General features: G+C 39.5%; 1 protein-coding gene across 1 annotated transcript; it reads left to right on the top strand.

Annotated features, from left to right (window-relative positions):
* The first annotated feature begins 4,536 nt into the window (after positions 1–4,536).
* Positions 4,537–21,250, top strand: GNPNAT1 (glucosamine-phosphate N-acetyltransferase 1). The gene is made up of 6 exons (XM_025392329.1): positions 4,537–4,789; positions 11,777–11,944; positions 12,972–13,034; positions 14,546–14,673; positions 15,716–15,777; positions 17,992–21,250. The coding sequence occupies exons 2-6, from the start codon at positions 11,791–11,793 to the stop codon at positions 18,137–18,139; spliced, it is 555 nt and encodes a 184-aa protein (XP_025248114.1). The 5' UTR covers positions 4,537–4,789; positions 11,777–11,790; the 3' UTR covers positions 18,140–21,250.
* Positions 21,251–21,342: the final 92 nt, after the last annotated feature.

Raw genomic sequence — 21,342 nt, 5'->3', positions numbered from 1 at the left:
GCTGGAGTGCAATGGCATGATCCCAGCTTTTTTTTTTTTTTTTTGGACGGAATTTCACTCTCGTCACCCAGGCTGGAGTGCAATGGCATGATCCCGGCTCACTGAAACTTCAGTCTCCCAGGTTCAAGCAATTCTCCTGTCTCAGCCTCCCGCCACCACCAGTCCTGGCAAATTTTTGTATTTTTTAAATAGAGATGGGGTTTCACTGTGTTGGCCAGGCTGGTCCTGAACTCCTGACCTCAGGTAATCCACCTGCCTTGGCTCCCAGAGTGCTGGGATTACAGGCATGAGCACCTCTTTTTCTTTATAAATTACCCAGTCTCAGGTGTGTCTTTATTAGCAGCATGAGAACACACACAGCTTCACTCGTAAAAAAAAGAAAAAGTACAGCTGGGTACAGTGGCTCATGCCTGTCATACCAGCAATTTGGGAGGCTGAGGTGGGCACATGATGGCTTATACTCATGACTAGTCATGAGTTTGAGACTAGCCTGAGCAATGTGGTGAAACCTCATCTTTAATAAAGATACAAAAAAATTAGCTGGGTGTGGTGGTGCACGCCTGTAGTCCCAGTTACTCAGAAGGCTGAAGTGGGAGGATTGCTTGAGCCCAGAAGGCAGAGGTTGCAGTGAGCTGAGATTGTGCAGCCATACTCCAGCCTGGGCAACAGAGTGAGACCTTGTTTCAAAAAGAAAAGGAAAATTGCTTGAGTTTCACTTGCATTATGGAAATAGTAGTGCCCACTTTATGTCACAGGATTCATATGAGGATCAAATGAAATAATTTATAAACATGTTTAGAGAATGTCTTAGCCTGTTTTCTGCTACTGTAATAGAATACCCAAGACTGGGTAATTCATAATAAAAAGAAGTGTATTTGGCTCACAGTTCTGGAGGCTGGGAAGTGCAAGAGCATGGTACCAGTGTCTGTTGAGGGTCATCCCATGGCTGAAGGCATCACATGGAAGGAGTGGTGTAAGAGAAAGCAAGAGAGGGAGGAGCTGAACTCATCCTTTTTTATCAGGAACCTACTCCCATGGTAACAGCATTAATCCATATTATGTGAGGGAAGAGCACTCATGACCTAATCACCCCTTAAGGGCCTCTCCCTCTTAATACTGTACCATGGCAATTAAATCTAAATGTGAGTTTTGGAGGGGACATTGAAACAATAACAGAGAATTATAACTTTAAGACCATATTAAGTATGTACCATATTACCTTTTTTTTTTTTTTTTTGAGATGGAGTCTCGCTCTGTTGCCAGGCTGGAGTGCAGTGGCGCGATCTTGGCTCACTGAAACCTCCACCTCCTGAATTCCAGTGATTCTCCTGCCTCAGCCTCCTGAGTAGCTGGGACTACAGGCGTGCACCACTACGCCCAGCTAATTTTTGTATTTTTAGTAGAGATGGGGTTTCACCATGTTGGCCAGGATGGTCTCGATCTCTTGACCTCGTGATCTGCCCACCTCAGCCTCCCAAAATGCTGGAATTACAGGCATGAGCCACCGTGCCCGGCCTGTACCATATTTCATCCAGTCTTAGACACATCCATTGTATGACACACCATTAATTTATATACCACTAAGAAAGAAACAATGTGGCTAATTTAAAACTATAATATCTTATCACTTGGAACTTGTAATACCTAGTGAAACAACTCTTTTATATTTAATTAGACATAGATTGTTATATCTAATTCCTGTGCAAACATTAAGAGGAAAATATAAATGAAATAAATTGGTTAAGGTATTCTTTTTTTGAGGGGGATGGAGTCTTGCTCTGTCACCCAGGCTGGAGATCAATGGGCACAAGCTCGGCTCACTGCAATCTCTGTCTCCCGGGTTCAAGTGATTCTCCTGTCTCAGCCTCCTGAGTAGCTGGGACTACAGGTGTGTGCCACCACACTGGCTAATTTTTGTATTTTTCTGAGACAGGGTTTCACTATGTTGGCCAGGCTGGTCTTGAACTCCTGACCTTGTGATCTGCCTGCCTCAGCCTCCCAAAGTGCTGGGATTACAGGCGTCAGCCACTGTGCCTGGCCAAGGTATTCTTAAACTTCTCGTTCAGGCCAACATTCCTGAATCATTTCTCAACTGAATCACTGACGTCCATGTTTTTCCATATAATAGCCTTATCTGTGCCGATGAGGATATTGTTGTTGGTTGGATGTGGTGGCTCACACCTGTAATCTCAACACTTTGGGAGGCCGAGGTGGGCAGATCACAAGGTCAGGAGTTCAAGACCAGCCTGGCCAACATGGTGAAACCCCATCTCTACTGAAAATACAAAAATTAGTTGGGTGTGGTGGCACGTACCTGTAATCCCAGCTACTCAAGAGGCTGAGGCAGGAGAATTGCTTAATCGGAGCCCAGGAGGTGGAGGTTGCAGTGAGCTGAGATCATGCCACTGCACTCCAGCCTGGGCTACAAAGTAAGACTCCCTCTCAAAAAAAAAGAAAAAAAAAAGGAATATTGGTGAATGCAGCATTTCTTCTAAGAATCTAGAAAAATAAATAAAAATCACCAAAGGACATACCAATGGTTCCATTAAACCAGAAGTTGAAACTGTCTCCTGGTTATCTTGGGCTCCTCATTGCCGAGTGAACCTACCTACAGGCAAAGAAAGGGGTTAACTTTACTGGCCAGAGTGATCGACCTTGTCTATTAATGAGAAATTGGGTTCTTATGGCCCAATGTGGGTAAGGAGGAGGATATCTGGAATGTATGAGATCTCTGGGGGTACCTCTTACAAGTCTTGTGTTCTGTGATTTTATATAATTGCTTACATTTCACTTTTTGCTAATTTATAAAATGTACAGCAGTTTGTTGTACAGGAGAAAATCACTGAAAACATCTGACCAGAAATCTGATAAGAAAAACGGGGAGGGCCATGTGCTTAAGATTAGTGGTGTGTACATAAGTATTTTTTTAAATTTTTGTTTGTTTTGAGACAGGGTCTTGCTCTGTGGCCCAGACTGGAGTGCAGTGATGCAATCATGGCTCACAGCAGCCTCTACCTCCCAAGCTCAGGTTATCCTCCTACCTCAGCCTCCTGAGTAGATGGGACTACAGGCACATGCCACCATGCCTGCCTAATTTTCAGTATTTTTTTGCAGAGACAGGTTTTTGCCATGTTGCACAGGCTGGTCTCAAACTCCTGGACTCAAGCTCAAGATCCACTTGCCTAGGCCTCCCAAAATGTTGGAATTACAGGTGTAAGCCACCACGCCCAGCCACGAGTATTTATTTTTATTTATGCCTTACGTATTCTTTTTCTTTTCTTTTCTTTTTTTTTTTAGAGACAGGGTCTTGCTCTATTGTCCAGGCTGCATTCAACCTCGTGGGCTCAAGTGATCCTCCTGCCTCAGCCTCTGGAGTAGCTGAGACTATGGATGCACACCACCACATCCTGTTCATGCCCTATATATTCTTTTGTATGTATGGGTGTAAAAACAGAGATAAAAACAGAGCTGATGGATGCCATCAGCTCACTGATGTTTGAAGTTCTGAGAAAGCATAAATCAGTAAAGGAGTTAACTGAAATTTAAATCTCATAAATGAGCAAAAAATATAATTTCTGGTATACGATCTATGGGGTTCTTTGAATACTATTGCTTAAGAATAAAATACTTTGCGATTTCAATAAATCGAAAATTATGGTACAAGGCAAGGAAGGGGAGCTACTAGCTACGAGACTAGTAAATTATGTAACATCTCTGAACCTCTGTTTCCTTATCTGTTAAAATAGGGACAAAGTGCTACTTAGGTAAGACACTTCAGAAATGGGGCTCTGAAGAAAGTCACTTTTCTTCTAACGAAAGGTTTCTAAACCTCAGCACTCCAGACATTTCAGGCCAGGTAATTCTTTGTTGTGCGGCGCTGTCCTGCGCATTGTAAGGCGTTTGGCAGTATTCCCGGCCTCTACTCACCTGTGCCCTCCACCATCTGGAGATTCCAATGGCACCTCTCTCCCACATGAGAGGCTGAAAATGATTCATACATTGCCAAATGTCTCCTGGGCGGCAAAACTGTTGCAGTTTTTATTGGATGAACATGAACTCCATGTTCATCCAATAAAGCGTTTGAGGGACTGAGAAATGAAACAATAGTCCCAAAGGAGTAGAATGCAGTGGCCCCAACTCCTAGTTTCACGAAGGCAGGAACTGTGACTCAGAGGCCTGGGGATGCGGGGCTCTGAGCTGCCAGTTGGTAGGAAAAGTCCTAATTAATGGATTGAATCATGAAGGGAGGGCAACAAGGGACAAATGGAGAGGGCCAGTGGTCGAGTCTCAGGATCAAAGAGGCCCACACTGGTCACCACTTACGCTGCTGGGCTGACTGCTAGGCAGACGTACGCAGATAAACCGAGACAATGACGCGGTGGGAAAGGCCTTGTGGAGGGAGGAGGAGGAGCCCGGAGAGCCCAGCTTTGGTCCGGCGGCCACCGCCCCGGGCGCCGACGCGAACCTCAGGCCCCGCCCCTCGTCCTCCTGGTCCCGCCCCCGCTCTCCGGGCCCCGCCCCTCGCTCGCTGGGCCTGGGCCGGTGGCGCCTCGGCCGGCGCCTCCGTCTCCGCCTCCGCCCGCCTGCGCGCGGCCCTGCGTGAGGGGGTAGAGGCGGGGTGGAGGCGTTGGCGCTGCCACGTCTGGGCCGCGGTTCCCGACTGTGGCGCGGACGGTGGAGGAGGAGGTGGGGCTGGCGCTGAAGCCGGATCCGGATCCGGTGCTGTGCACCCTGGTGGGGGAGAGTCCGACGCGCCTGGCAAGGAGCGCCGATCGCGGGGCCTCTACGGGTGAGGAGAGACCGGGGCCGGGGCTCGAGAGCTGGACCGTGTGTCCTGGGGGCTGGGGCGGGCCTGCCTTCAGGTTTATCTAACAGGTGTGACTGGTGCCCCGGCGAGGCCCCCGGGGGTGTTGTGGAGGAGCCGGGCGTTAATCCTCGCCAGCTGGGTGCACATGGTGTGGAGCGCGGGTCCCAGGAAGTTGAACGCACGCGCGCCTGGAGCAGAGGTTAAGGATGATGGCCAGCGGTCCGGCCATACGAGGGTCTTGGCCTGGCAGGACTGGCACTGGGACTGGGGTCGGAACTTCGCTTCCCAGACTTTGGCGTGGGAAATGAGACAGTTGGTCGCGTTCTCTGCAGCCATCGGTTTTGAATGGGCACGAACTTCCCAGGCCCCTTCTCTTCTCCTATTCCCGGGCGCATCCCACGGTGGTCGGGAGCCCCTGAGGCAGCTGCTCCGAAGACCACCTCCGCACCGACTAGGTCGGCGCTTTCCCCACGGTACAGAGGGACATCCTTTGTCTCTTTTTCCTAGGCTCCCACTTCTAGAAACACCGAGTGGTGTACTGTGATTTCTGTTGTAGGAACTGATGTTTATGTAAGCCAAACTAATTTAAAATTTTCATACAAAATTGAACGGACGATTATACGATTCGTTTTGTTAGGATAATCCCTCATGAACGAATCCTAGAATGGATCTCAAGAAATTAATTTAGGCAGGATTTGCCAAATAGGGGAGAGAGCGCTAGCTGTATGGTAGGATGATGTGAAGATTGGGGTCTGCTGAGGATGGTAATCGAGGTCAAGATGCGAAAACAAGAGGATTCTAGCCCCAGGTCACTTATATGCTGTGTTACCTAAGGGGCAAGTCTTGGGAGTTCCAGGTGCTCCAGCTTCCTCATCTGTAGACTGGGAATAACACCTAGATTGTAAAGGTCAAATAAACTATCAGAAAATACTTTTGAAAATTCATGCAGTTACACAATTTAATAAACATGGCCAGGTGTGTTAAAAATCATTAACGAAAGCGATTCAGAATGGATTCTTGTTATCGAAATTGTTATAAAATGAATATAGAGGAATCCGAAGTCCGCCCCTCCCCCATTCACCTGTACTTAGAAGGTGCCCCAGGAGCTCTTGAGAAATACATAGGGTGGTTTAGATTTGGCCTTAGATTATGTTTTTAAAATTTGTAGATCGACTTTTAAAATCTTTATCTCCGGTGTCTATTACTTGTTGCTCTCAGTTGGTTGCTTCTAGCAGCAGCCTCTCTCCCCAATTCGTATTCCAATCTGATACCGTGGCTCAGAAGCCAAATAGTTGAAATTTTGTTTAAAAAACTTCAATTGAGTGCAAAAATATTCAATTGACTTCATGACTAGTAAAAATGAATTTGGTGTATGTTTTCCGCGGTATTGTGGCAGTTTGGGAATTTTTTTTTTTTTTGTCCTTCTGGATTTTCTGAAATGTGACCTACAAGTAAGTCTTATTCGTTATTCATTCACTAGGCATTATTGGGCTAGGGTTAGGCTTAAACGGGTCTTCTAAACGCCCGCTAATTTAGCAGTTAATCAGAAAAGGTTCTGAGGAATCCTTAAGGAGGGTTAGTGTTTACTATACTTTTTAAAGTTAATCTAAAAACTTTAAAGATCCTAATGATACGAGATTTCGCTTCATGCAACTGTGCAATTTTATTTGCAGAAATTTCCTAGTTTTGCAGTATCTGGGCACTTGAAGATGCTAAAAGATTATCTATATAAAGTTACTTATTTAATTATGTTCTAAAACCCTTTGGAACTGGGTTTCAAGTCGTATCTTGCTTCACCTTGCCCAGTACATTAGTTGGGCACCAGCAGAATTTTACCGTTTGAGGAGAGAGTGAGCTAAAGTAGGCCTTCAGTATGGCTCTGTTTTGTAGAAGAGCCCATAAAAACATTTTTGATCTTAATTTCTGATTGCCTGGTTCATAGATTCTTATTTCAATCTGGAATGCTTTGTTTAATGTATTTTGACTAGTCTGATTCCCATTTTCCAAATGTAAGTTCTAAGTGCTGCTTATGACTTAATTTTTAACCCTTGTACAATAATAAGGTAGGGAATATATCTACTGTAGTGCATCTTCAGTGTAATGGTTAAGAGCAGAGTCTGAAGCCATACTACCTAGCAGGACTGGCTACGTAATCTGTAGTAATCCAAATTAAAATGCAGAGTTCTTTGTTAAAAAATTAAGAATTTCAAAACAGTGGCAGCAGGGTATTAAACTAAGTGCAGTGTGCTCTCTGTAACGGCACAGGTCAGGGGCTTCTGAAGCTGGCCCTGTTGCCTCATTTTGAATCCTCACTCTGTTCCTTATTGGCACTGTAACCTTGAGCAAGTTACTGTGCCTGCTTCCTTATCTGTAAAATTGGGATAATGACACATTGTTCATTGTATTTTTAAGAGTTAACATATAGAAAGTTTTCATTAAGTGTTAGCCAATATTATTTATTTTTATGATCATTCGTGGAATAAGACTGTCTCTGAAGTACAAGAACATATTAGTATTTCCTGGTTAAAACTCATTAGTTAAGGGCTTCCTAATCCTAGTTGTTTTCCTGTACACTTCTTCCCTCTCATGAAACTTATTAACCCTATTTTTCATGTTTTCTAGACCACATTTTTATTGTAAACACAGACTTTATAGGAAAAAGGAATCCAGTTAAATGTGGTTAAGGTTGATTTAAATTCTCTTTTGAGTTTTCTTTGAACTTTGTATTTACAACTATGTTTAATAGCGTGACCAAAATGTTTAAATAGTGTGCTGCCTTGAGGAATTTACATTTTTAATACTGTACACATTTCACTTTATTAATAAATACTTAGCCTGTTATCTACATACCTGAAAAACAATGTTGCTACCTACCTTTCAGATGAGAGTACACACACAAACCTCAAGGATCCAATTTAGACAAAACACTGAAACACATGGATTCAAATTCATCTATTAAAAACTTGTTTTGGCTGAGCATGCTGGTTCATGCTTGTAATTCCAGAACTTTGGGAGGCTGAGGCTGGAGGATCACTTGAGGTCAGGAGTTCAAGACCAGCCTTTCCAACATGGCAAAGCCCCAGCTCTACTAAAAATACAAAAATTAGCCAGGCGTGGTATAAGCCTGTAGTCCCAGCTACTGAGGGAAGCTGAGGTAGGAGGATCACTTGAGCCCAGGAGTTCGAGGCTGCAGTGAGCTATGATTGCACCACTGCACTCCATCCTGGGGAACAGAGTGAAACCCTGTCTCAAAACAGAATAAAGCAAAACAAAAAACCTATTTTGAATGGATATTAAACTTGTTAAATTTGAAATGACTGCTTGATCATCACAATTTCTGTATTTTCCTTAATATTGTTAGAACCAGGTATAGTGTGTACAGCATAATTTGAATCCTTGTGTGTGTGTGTGTGTGTGTGTGTGTGGCCGGGGGGACCTCTCAGCAGTCTACATTATAAACTGCATTATTCTTTTCTATCCAAGAATGCTAACTTTCGGTATAACATAAACATAACAGCCTGTCATTCTTTTTGCAGTCCCTGTAACCAGCACAGTGCCTGATTCATGAATTAAAATAAAGGTGAAAAAAATGTATAAACTTGAATTTTAAATTTATTGCTAACTAGCATGTATCTTATTACTTGCTGTATTCCAGGTATTGCTAAGTGCTTGATTGCATACAGTCATGCATTTAATTCTCCCAGTAATTTCATCTCCATTTTACAAATGAGGAAACTACATTCTAAGAGCTTAATTACCTTAGTACGTATCACACAGTTGACATTTGAACACCAGGTCTGAATCCAAAGCTCATGCTCTTTCTATGCCTAGGTTTAAATCCTGGCTTCACTAATTTTGTGACCTTGGGCAAGTTACTTAACATTTTCTCATCTGTTAAACTGTAGATAATAACCCCACCTAACCTGTAGGATGGTTGAAATAAATGAATTAGTAAAGCTCTTTCAATAGTCTGGCACATAGGAAGTGCTGAGCAAGTGTTAACTTCTTTTGTTACATCACATCGCACTACCTTCCCCTAACTACTATATTGTAGCACTGCTTATATAGTTACATAGGATTACACAGGCAGAAACTTATTAGTTTAAGGAAAAGTGAAGAATATTAGCCCTAAAGCATACTGTGACTTATGCATAAGGAACAATTGGGAGTTAGGTTATTGGGCAAATTGTTTTCTCATTAAAATATGGTTTCTTTAACTGGATATAGAAATAAGTTGGGGACTGCTTTTTTTGGATCTCTAATCCAAAAATCCAACACTCCAAAATTTGAAACTTTATTGAGGGCGAACATGATGCCACAAGTGGAAAATTCCACATCTGATTTCATGTACAAAAAGTTTTCCGTGCACAAAATTATTTAAAATATTGTGCAAAATATTTGTGCTATCCGTATAAGGTGTATATGAAACACAGATGAATTTTGTTTTGACTTGGGTCCCATCCCCAAGATATCTCATTATATATATGCAAATATCCCCAAATCTGAAAAAAAAAAAAAAAAATCCAAAATCTGAAACATTTCTGGTTCCAAGCATTTTGGATAAGGAATACTCAACTTTTAATTGTTGGGAAGCATCTGTTTCTTTCAGCAATTCTGTGCTGCACAGAAGCCCCCTGGCCCCAGTTTTATGCTTTATATGATTTGTTTTTCCTCCTTCCTATCATTACTTCTCTGCTATTTAGTCTCATTTTTAAAACATTACAACAAGTGAGAACCTGCTCATTTCTAAACGTTCAGAAAAGAAGGGGAAATATCATTATCACTTTTCAATAGCATGAAAAACACCGGCTGTTTTTTTTTTTTTTTGAGACGGAGTCTCGCTCTGTCACCCAGGCTGGAGTGCAGTGGCCGGATCTCAGCTCACTGCAAGCTCCGCCTCCTGGGTTCACGCCATTCGCCTGCCTCAGCCTCCCAAGTAGCTGGGACTACAGGCGCCCGCCACCGCGCCCGGCTAATTTTTTGTATTTTTTTTGGTAGAGATGGGGTTTCACCGTGTTAGCCAGGATGGTCTCGATCTCCTGACCTCGTGATCCGCCCGTCTCGGCCTCCCAAAGTGCTGGGATTACAGGTTTGAGCCACTGCGCCCGGCCTCACACCGGCTATTTTTAAGGTGCTTAGAAGCAACTGAGAAACTTACACTATACATTTTAATTTTAATTTAATTTTTTTGAGATGGAGTTTCACTCTTGTTGCGCAGGCTGGAATGCAATAATGTGATCTGGGCTCACTGCAACCTCCACCTCCCGGGTTCAAGCGATTCTCCTGCCTCAGCCTCCCAAGTAGCTGGGATTACAGGTGGCTGCCACCACACTTGGCTAATTTTTTATTTTTAGTAGAGATAGGGTTTTGCCATGTTGGTCAGGCTGGTCTCGACCTCTGGTGATCTTCCTGTCCTGCCTCCCAAAGTGCTGCGATTACAGGTGTGAGCCACCATGCCTGGCCCACACTACAGATTTTTAGAAAATCGGCTGTGAAAACAAAATCCTTCAGTGTATATCTATCATAGCCAAGGTAAAGTATTTCTGAGAATGCCAAAAAAAATTAATTTGAGCCTGTTCATCAATTATCTTCTATTCATAGTTCATTTAAAACAAAACAAAACGAAAAGCTACATGTGGCCAGGCATGGTGGCTCACATGGTAGCTCTTAAATTTTTTATATTATGTTCTTGGATTTTATTATTGAGCCAAGAAGTCATCTGTTTCAACAGGAAATTGCAAGGAGAAAAAAAATTAAAAAAAAAAAAAAGTAATCTCTTAGAGTCTTACTTGCCAATAAAGAAAACTTTCAGCCATGCACGGTGGCTCATGCTTGTAATCCCAGCACTTTGGGAGAGTGAAACTCTGTCTTAAAAAAAAAACAAACTACATGCCCAGTAAGTTTTCTTTTTCTTTGAGAGGGAATTTCACTTATTGCCCAGGTTGGAGTGCAAAGGCAGTATCTCAGCTCACCGCAACCTCTGCCTCCCAGGTTCAAGCGATTCTCCTGCCTCAGCCTCCTGAGTAGCTAGGTTTACAGGTATGCGCCACCACACCCATCTGATTTTTGTATTTTTAGTAGAGGCAGGGTTTCCCCATGTTGGTCAGACTGGTCTCGAACTCCCGACCTCAGGTGATCTGTCCACCTCGGCCTCCCAAAGTGCTGGGATTATAGGCATGAGCCACCGTGCATTGCTGAAAGTTTTCTTTTTTGGCAAGTAAGACTGAGAGATTACTTCTTTTTTAAAAAAAAATTTTTTTCCCCTTGCAATTTCCTGTTGAAGCAGATGACTTCTTGGCTCAATAATAAAATCCAAGAACATAATGTAAAAAATTTAAGAGCCCATGAAAAGTCAGCTATTCATTAGTAGCACAAACCCAGAGGAAAAACATGTTTTAAAAGACCTGATAATAGCGGGGGGCGGTGGCTCATGCCTGTAATCCCAACACTTTGGGAGGCCGAGGCAGGCAGATCACCTGAGGTCCGAAGTTCCAGACCAGCCTGGCTAACATGGCAAAATCCCGTCTCTACTAAAAATACAAAAAATTAGCCAGGTGTGGTGTCACATGCCTATAATCCCAGATACTCTGGAGGCTGAAGGAGGAGAATCACTTGAACGGAGAAGGCGGAGGTTGCGGTAAGCCGGGATCGCGCCACTGCACTCCAGCCTGGGCAACAGAGTAAGACTCTGTCAAAAAAGAAAAAAAAGAAGGCCTGATAATAAATGGGATTTTGTAGTTTAAAACTTACTAATTTAGTCACTTAGCCATTTTTTATCTGATAGTAGGCATGATTTTTCTATTTATCTGTAGTTGTGGAATTTAATGTTAGATTCAGGATAGGCTGCAGTAAAATATCTCGCGTATCTGCTAAAGAATGCTTCTAATTGCATTAATTTATATTAACTTTCTCAATCATAGTTTTCCTTTTATTAAATAAAATGACTTAATATTTACATTTTTATTTTAGACCTTACTAGAAAGATGAAACCTGATGAAACTCCTATGTTTGACCCAAGTCTACTCAAAGAAGTGGACTGGAGTCAGAATACAGCTACATTTTCTCCAGCCATTTCCCCAACACATCCTGGAGAAGGCTTGGTTTTGAGGCCTCTTTGTACCGCTGACTTAAATAGAGGTAATGTACACAAGCCTGTATAAAATTAGAGTTAGCTTTCCATTTTTCTATATAAACATGATGCAGATAATTTTTAAAAAATATTTGACTTTTGGACTTTTTTTGTGTAATACTTAGTTTTTAAAGTGATGGACAATACCAATGAGTGTATGTCATAGCTAAGACCAAATATGACTGTGAAATATTTGAAATGAGTTAAATATGACATCACTCCTTCCTAATTAAGCCAAAAAGATTTCTCATGAACAAAAATTAAATTATCATGTATAATGACACATAAGGAGGAATCTTAAGCTGGTTGGGGAATGAAGGTGGAAATAATTTTCCTTGGATAAGTTGAAAGGGTTTTTGTACGTTTATTTCTTTTTTTAACATGTAAATTCTCCAAGTTAACTTCCTTAAACTTTGGTAATTAAAAGTCAACTTTGTACTTTTCACAATTATCTCTTTGCTAGACAGCCTGAAGGGCCTAATTTTGGCCTAATTAATTATTGAGTGTAGAAAAGTTAAGATTTTCAGAATTCCAGGTGCAGTTTCACATTAATTTCAGGTAACACTATGAAATTCACTAGAAATTACAATTTTAAAGAGTATGTAATCTCAACAGTGTTACTTACACTTTAATTTGCAAATATTATATTTGGCCATATTGTACTTGGCCATATTGTACCTTTAAGTAAAACCAAATCACATATTTGGGAAAATTTGGCACCCTTTACATTGAACTTAATGTAAAATATAATACATTGAAGAATGTATGTTCTGAGTCTATAAACACTGGATATTAAGGTCAGCACTATTTAAAATATCTTATGCAGGCAGAAGCACTGGTAAAACCTGTTATTATTTTTGTTATATGTAGTAATTATAGAAGAATAGGGTTCACTTTATATTCTAATAATTAAAAGATTATAGAAAGTTCTGAAAAAATAATTGCCCATAAGCCCACCTGCTTAATATATTGCTTACTTTCATACTGTCTTCCTTTTGCTCGTCTCGTAATTTGAAATTTGTTTTTCAAAACTAGGTTTTTTTAAGGTATTGGGTCAGCTAACAGAGACTGGAGTTGTCAGCCCTGAACAATTTATGAGTAAGTACTATAATCTCTTTTTCCTGAAATAAAGGGAAACATGATTTCATTTTTGTTTAGAGCTGTTTAATGCCCACTTCTGTTTTTGTTCAAATAGCTGGAAATTATTCAAAGAACAAATTAGCTGTTTTCTTAATTAAATTAATGTGGCTGAGTTGTTCTAGAATCCAAATGTACCAGTAACTTTGTTTTGCAAACTATCTGACTACTTTATTAGATAATTACTGTACCATAGGACCTAGGTGTTAACTCTAGAGGTTTTTCATTTTTTATTGTAGTATTTCCCTTACTGTGGTTATATTTACATAAATTTCATTACCGAATCAAAGTTAAGACCATACGCTTTAAATTTATTTTGGGGTTTATTTGTATTGAAGTTTAAGGTTAGCAGGTATCTTAAAGAGTTAGTCCACCCACCCCCTGTCCCCCTTCTTTTAGACATATGAGAAAATGGGAATTTAGAGAGATCCAAAGACTTGCCCAAGATCACAGGTAGTTATTGCTACGGTAGAATAAAACCTTAATTCTGTCCAGTGCTCTACCACTGCTTTTCCTGTTATAAAGGAAATGAAGTATTATTATCATTACTAAATATTTAGTAATATTTAATAGCTGAGGCATTACAATTCTTTGTTTCCTTATAATAGGTAATTTTGTATTGAACTCTGTTTGACCCTCCTGAGAATGAGGACCATCATTCTGATTCTCATTTTTATTTTCATTCATTGAATTTATTTCCTTTTCCCATTTTAGATCTCTGTCTGGAATGAGACCATAGAAATTAACAATATGAGAGACTATTAGCCTCAGTTTTTATTCCTGAATTTTTCTTTGTGTGCACATCAATTAGATGAGAAACCATGTTATTTCAGCAATAGTACTGACAGTCCATTTGAGGGGAAATATCTTTGCACCTATTTGCTATGTGCCTTGGAAACGTTACTTGGAAACATATGTTTTACCTCCTTGCAAGGTGCTCTCAAAGCAAACAAGAGCAAGTCATGTTATCACAAAACACTTTCCATCACAACGGGAAAATTAAAATCTATTTTGTAAAAATATTTTGAAACCAAAAGACTAAAAATTCTAGAATTGAGCCATGTAAACATGCTCTTGTTAAAATGTGCACAGGTTTGTTATATTTGAATATCTATTGAGTATAAAAGTTAAAGAGATCTATTTAAAGTAAATGAAGAAACTGAAGTTTTCATTAGTCATGGAAGTGGCAATATCAGCCATTTACTTGTATTTTAAGTTTTGTTCATCTAAAATAGCTATATTAGTCTTTATTTTGCTAGCAGATATTTTGAATGTGTAGGTTATATTCCAATTGATACTAATTGCTGATATTTCAACTACTTGGTAATATTTTCTTTAGAAATGGAAGGTAAATTACTATGGTAAAACAGCTTTAAACATTTAGTAATTAAGTCAGCTAATCCTAGTATTTTTCTGGCTCCCCATAAAATTGAATGTCTACTGTGTAACACTTTGTTGTCCAATTTCCACAGAATCTTTTGAGCATATGAAGAAATCTGGGGATTATTATGTTACAGTTGTAGAAGATGTGACTCTAGGACAGATTGTTGCTACAGCAACTCTGATTATAGAACATAAATTCATCCATTCCTGTGCTAAGGTATGTGCTGCTTATAAGTAAAATGGACAGGTATTTTCTAGCACAACTGACTTTGAGTTTCCATTAGACAAATCTGTTTTCTCACTGGTTTTTAGTGCTTCTTAGAAATCCCTTTTCCCAGTGTGTTCTGAGAGCTTTAAGAAAGAAAATGTATTAACAGTATGAATTGTACGCTAAAATTGTTCTGTAAGGTGGATCAATTTGGTATAGCCATAGAGAAACCAAACAATTTAGCAGTAATGCACAAAATCCCTAATGTTACTCTTAAAAAAACAATACTTAGAATATACTACATGAGCACAGATTTGTTTCCACATGATAAAGGGTTCAGAATATTATTGTTCGAATTATGATACATCTAATGCATGTAGTGCCCTTTCATCCCTGAATAACTCACGTAAAACAGTAAATAAAAAAAAGAGAGAAAACCTTAAGTAATTCAGTGAGAATAAGGTAGGGAACACTTGGGATGTGTTCTGTGACACTTAAGAATTTCGGTGGGGTTTCTGTACTAGACATTAATTTTATTTGGATATCTAAACTTTCTAGCAAGCAAGGAGTAGAATGATGGATATATTCATGAAAAGGTTACATTTTGGTGGTGTTGATCAACATCCTAATATTTGTGTAAAGACAACGGGGTGGGAAGGTTGGGGACACAGCCAAAACAAGTTTAGGTCACAAGTTGACTCATACTATTTCCTCTAATAAGTAAAAACATCTTTAAATTATTAACTTTTAATAGTAGTACTCTCATGCTAGTAGGAAACAAACTTTTGGGCTAATCAGATTTGCCCCAGCTTCTCTGTCGTATTTAAAAACAAAGGAAATGTTCAACTATTACAGAATATTCTATGATCTCTTTCTCATAAGTTGTAGAAATACATACTGAAACAGCCTTCACTGTATAATATTTTTTGCATTTGGTTTCTGTGAAGTTCAAGTTTACAAAATATACTTCTTATTATCAGTAAATTCTTACTCGTTTTAGCTAAAAACAAAAGTAAATGCTTACTCCTTTAAACATTGTAAATATTTTCAGAGAGGAAGAGTAGAAGATGTTGTTGTTAGTGATGAATGCAGAGGAAAGCAGCTTGGCAAATTGTAAGTAGGCAGAAACAAGGTAACCCTGGATAAATTTTGTTCCAATTTAGTTTCTTACCAAGATGCTTGCTTGAAGTTCTTTTTGGCTTCATTAATTTTGAACTCACTCCAATAGTTTAGACTGAATTTCATGAAGAAATAAAGTATTATTATACATATTTTGCCTTAAAGTTTGAAAATTGGAAGCATACTTCTTTACAGACAGTAACATCTTTAAATTATTAACTTTTCAAAGTAATACTCTCATACTAGTAGGAGATAAACTTTTGGGCTAATCGGATTTGCCTCAGCTTCTCTGTCATATTTAAAAACAAAGGAAGTGTTCAACTATTACAGAATATTCTACGATCTCTCCTTCTCATAAGTTGTAGAAATACTGAAACAGCCTTCACTGTATAATCCCCTATATGTTTATCTAAATCATTTAAAATCAATATAAATAAGTGGTATTGATTTATTGCCCTTTTATACGAACTTGCATCTTATAATTTTTAGTTTTTGAGACAGGGTCTGTTTTTGATGGCCCCGTCACCCAGGCTGAGGTGCAGTGGCTCAATCTCAGCTCACTGCATCCTCAGCCTCCTGGGTTCAAGCAATCCTCGTCAGTCCCCCAATTAGCTGGGACTACAGGTATATGCCACACCTGGCTAATTTTTAAAAATTTGTAGAGGTGGGGCCTCATCATATTGCTCAGGCTGGTCTCAAACAGTCCTCCTGCCTTGGCCTCCCAAAGTGCTGGGATTACAGGTGGGAGCCACTGTGCCTGGCCCAAGAACTTGCTTTTTAACATTAACTCTTCTGAGTTTTAAGGAATTAACAAATATTAAATACCTGTTTATGTATCAGATGCTATTCTAGGTATTTAGAATACTTCAGTGAACAAAACAGACCAATTTCTTGTGTTCTAGTCCATTTAATTTTATACTTTTTTTTTTTTTTTTTAAATAGATGGGGTCTCTTTCTGTTGCCCAGGCTGGAGTGCAGTGGTATGATCACAGCTCACTGCAGCCTTGAATTCTTGGGGCTCAAGTGAGCCTCTCATCTCAGCCTCCCAAGTAGCTGGGACTACAGGTGCACACCACTGCATCCAGCTAATTTTTTGTAGAGACAGGGTTTTGCTATGTTGCCTAGGCTAGTCTCCAACTTCTGGATTCAAGTGATCCTTGGCCTCCTAAAGTGCTGGGATTACAAGCATGAGCCACTGCAACCAGCCAGTCATACTTCAATCAAGATCTTTTGTTTTTTTAAAAAAATAAGATTTTTTAGTCTGTTCAAACATGGGCAAACCCTTCAAGTTTATGTATCTTTTATAGTTTTTATCCTCTAAAGCACTTAGATCCACACTTTAATAATGGGTTTGGATTCATTAAGAAACTTTGTATAGATGTAGACTTGCTTTGTTTCCACTTCGTATTAATTAGACCAATCTTGAGTTAATCTGATACACACCTTCACAAATATTAAAGCAGCTTTAAAAATGATTAAAGAGCAAAGCTATTATGTACTCATTTTATGTGGGAATGTTGACTGCTCCCAAGTTGTTTAAATAGATTTAAACAAAGAACTTTTACAAAAAAATTTTGGTCATTTTTTTAAAAAGGCTTTTAGTGTTAACATACATCTTACAATTCGTTTTTTTTTTTCTTTTTCTTTTTTGAGACAAAGACTCACTGTGTTGCCCAGGCTGGAGTGCAGTGGCGCAATCACTACTTACCACAGCCTTGACATCTCTGGGCTCAGGTGGTCTTCCCCCCTCAGCCTCTGGAGTAGCTGGGACTTTAGGCATGTGCCATTATGCCTACTAATTTTTATATTTTTTGTAGAGATGGGGTTTTGCCATGTTGCCCAGGCTGGTGTCAAACCTCTGGGCTCTAGTGATCGCCTGCCTCGGCTTCCCAGAGTGCTAGGATTACAGGTATGAGTCACTGCACCTGGCCTTAAATTTCATTTTTAAAGAGGGCTTAGGGTGAGTTTAGTATTTGTCCTATTTATTAATGAGCTGGAGATTACTAGATAAAAGTATATTTGACTCTAAGTGAAAATGTTTTGGTGATTTAAATGCTTATCTACTTACATGAATGCAATGGGAAAAGCCATAATCTAAACCTGTTTCTAAGGAAACTTAAGTTTTATAACATTAATTCATATTGTTACTAGAATGAATTTTTATTAATAAATGCTATCTCCTCACCCTCCCCCCTTTTTAAATTTCAGGTTATTATCAACCCTTACTTTGCTAAGCAAGAAACTGAACTGTTACAAGATTACCCTTGAATGTCTACCACAAAATGTTGGTTTCTATAAAAAGTTTGGATATACTGTATCTGAAGAAAACTACATGTGTCGGAGGTTTCTAAAGTAAAAATCTTTTAAGAAAATTGTCAAAGGGGCTAATGCTACAATGGTACACTCTTTCTAGAGTTGAAACATTTTGTTGCTGCAGCCGAGTGACCTCCATAAATACTGGACTGAAAAAACATTGTAATACTACAAGTATAATGACATTTAGAAGATTACTTTGGGCTGGTGGGACATGCTGTGAATTTAGATTACAGATGAATATTATAAAGGGGATGATTTTTAACCAAAGGAATATATTTTTAACTTGAATCTTTTCTTGCATTGTATTTTTCTAAAAGTTTGGCTTCATTTCTTGAGTATGGGTAATAAGGAGTTATATGTCTGCTATCTGTGTTGCTCAGTTAAAAAAGTATTCATTGAATAAGGCTGTTTCTTATCACATGCATAAAATTAAATATTTTTGTTTCAAAGAAACATCTCAATACACTTAGGGGTGTATTGTTTCCCACATATTAAGTCAGGGTGGATAAGTTAGTTATTATAACATAGTATATAGTCCAACATTCATTGATCTCAATACAGGCAAACAACCTGGTCAGCCTTTTAAAGAAGTAGAAGAAATGAAAATTATTTGACAAGGTTAAAACAATTTATATATTTTACTAAAAGTTTATATAGTACAGTCTATGTAGATTGAAAAGTACCACTTGTCTTTTCTGTGAATTATAACTACTCATTTGTTAAAAACGCCTAAGAGCAATTATAGTGGGACATCTAAGGTCCTTTTTAAACAGTGAATTAGTAAACCTCAGCATATGTGTTTCTACCCTGATTTTTTTTTTCGTGGGTATCTGAAACCTCTCTCCTAAGTTTTTTCAAAAATGGAGTATCACAAAATTGAGTGAAACACAATACTTAAAAATGTATTGTACTAGATTTGCCAAATTCATAAAATGTTGATGGAAGCTTTACTTTTTAATGTGATTATAATGGCACTATTCTGGTCATTATCCTGTTTTATTTATTTAAATTTTTTAAAGTTGAAGAATTAAATACTTTAATGGTTCTAATCTTTTGCATTCCATGTTACATTAAACCTGTTCATATGAGTAGTCTTCTGTTAGAATCACATCTGTGCTTGAGTCTGCTATTGAACTATTAGATTATGTCATAATTCATAAAAGTTTAGTTTTATGTGCTCTTTGTAAAACGAACTTGCAAAGAAAATACCAGTGTTTCTCACCCCACTGACTCACGCCACGTCATCTGGATTTTGGATTTCCCTCCATGCAGCCAGCTATAGTTGGCTTTCCAAAACAACAGAAATCCTTCACCAAGAGTGCACTACTTACCTGCTTATGGCCTATACAGACGAACTGATCTGTCCTTTGTGAAACGCAACAAAGTTATTTGTCTTTTCAGAAGTCCTACAACCTTAGCAAAGGGTAGTTTGTTTTATCAGGTAAATTCTGGTAATTAAAACCCATGTTAAAAATTAGCCTAGGCCGGCACAGTGGCTCATGCCTGTAATTCCAGCACTTTGGGAGGCTGAGGCGGGCGGATCACAAGGTCAGGAGTTTGAGACCAGCCTGACCAACATGGTGAAACCCTGTCTCTACTAAAAAAAGAAAAATTAGCCGGGCGTGGTGGCACGCGCCTGTAATCCCAGCTACCCAGGAGGCTGAGGTGAGAGAATCGCTTGAACCCAGGAGGCGAAGGTTGCTGTGAGCCGAGATCACGCCACTGTGCTCCAGCCTGGTGACAGAGCGAGACTCTGTCTCAAAACAAAACAAAAAATTAGCCTAGTTAAAGGTAAAACTAAATGCTTTACTACCTTTCTTACCACTGAACAATTTGAGGTAAAATCATTCACAAGGTTGGCACTTCAGTAAATCCCTTTAGTGTTCCTAAGATACCTCTTAAATCTTCCCATAGGAAATACAATTACAGGTAAGGTACACCATACAAAAATTGTGTCATTGAGGACAATGGTGATCTGTAGTTTTAGTTAAGTATGTTTATGATTTTTGAAGCCATATGGTGAGTAAATGTAAATATGAAAAAATGCTACATAAAACATTCTTAAAACTTTTTTTTTTTTTTTTTTTTTAACTGCTCCTTGTGGAGCAGGACTACCCCACAGGCAGTATACCCACCATAGCCTCTTTTTTTTTCTTTTTTTTGAGACAAGGTCTCGCTCTGTTGCCCAAGCTGGAGTGCAGGGGCACAATCACCATACACTGCCGCCTCAATCTCCTGGGCTCAAGTGATCCTTCCACCTCAGCCTCCCATGTAGCTGGGACTACAGGTGCATGCCACCACACCCAGCTAATTAAAAAAATTTTTTTTGTAGAGATGGAGTCTCTCTCTGTTACCCAGGCTGGTCTCTAACTCCTAGGCTCAAATGATCCTCCCGCCTCAGCCTCCCAAAGTGCTAGGATGACAGGTCTGAGCCACTGCACCTGGCCCACATTTTTTAAAGAGACAGTGTCCCACTCCATCACCCAGGCTGGAGTCCAGAGGTGTGATCACAGCTCACTGCATCCTCCAGTTCCTGGGTTCAAGCCATCCCTCCTGCATCAACTTCCCCAGTAGCTGGAACTACAGGTGTGTGCCGTAACACCTGGCTTTAATTTTTTCTGTGGGGTCTCACTATATTTCCCAAGCTGATCTCAAACTCCTGGGCTCAAGTGATCCTCTGCCTCAGTCTCCAGAGTATCTGGGATTACATGTGTGGGCTACCGTGTCTGGCTGTTCACATTTTTGAGCACTATTTGCTTGTGAAAAGGTATAATGAAGTGGTAGTTGTCATTTTTACTGTGTCTCATGTTTTGTATATTTTTGTTTCATCAACTAAGATGTACTGTAACATATCTGAAATCTGGATATATTATCAATGGTTTGTCATAGTTTTGTTAGCCATACATTGCCTTTTAGTGGTGCCTAAAATAATGGTGTAGTTGTGAGGTGATCTTAGATTTGATGAAGCACAGTATGCAGGTAGGCCTAATGGAGGAAGATGGTACTATAAAAGCTAGAAGTATTTTTCTTTTCGTAATGACTTAAAGCTGTTCTATGGATGACCTACCCTTTCCTTTAAACACGATTCTCTCACTTCCAACTCCAAACTTGCTCAACTAATCCTTAAAAATAAACTTGAGGTGGAATTTGAGGCTTGCCTGGAGTACAGATCATAATTTTTTTGTGTGTGTGTAACCACAGTGTTTTAGAGCATACTCTTAAGTGCTTCTCAACATTCAATGT

Source organism: Theropithecus gelada, chromosome 7b (genome assembly GCF_003255815.1).
Source record: "Theropithecus gelada isolate Dixy chromosome 7b, Tgel_1.0, whole genome shotgun sequence".
NCBI classification, from domain to species: Eukaryota; Metazoa; Chordata; class Mammalia; order Primates; family Cercopithecidae; genus Theropithecus; species Theropithecus gelada.
This window is presented reverse-complemented; position numbering and strand designations above follow the sequence as displayed.

Excerpts from the sequence above, each read along its gene's own strand:
- GNPNAT1 (XM_025392329.1), top strand. The coding sequence starts at position 11,791 with ATGAAACCTGATGAAACTCCTATGTTTGACCCAAGTCTACTCAAAGAA. Across the intron at positions 11,945-12,971 it reads TACCGCTGACTTAAATAGAG|GTTTTTTTAAGGTATTGGGT; the intron begins GTAATGTACACA and ends TTTCAAAACTAG. Across the intron at positions 14,674-15,715 it reads TCATCCATTCCTGTGCTAAG|AGAGGAAGAGTAGAAGATGT; the intron begins GTATGTGCTGCT and ends AAATATTTTCAG.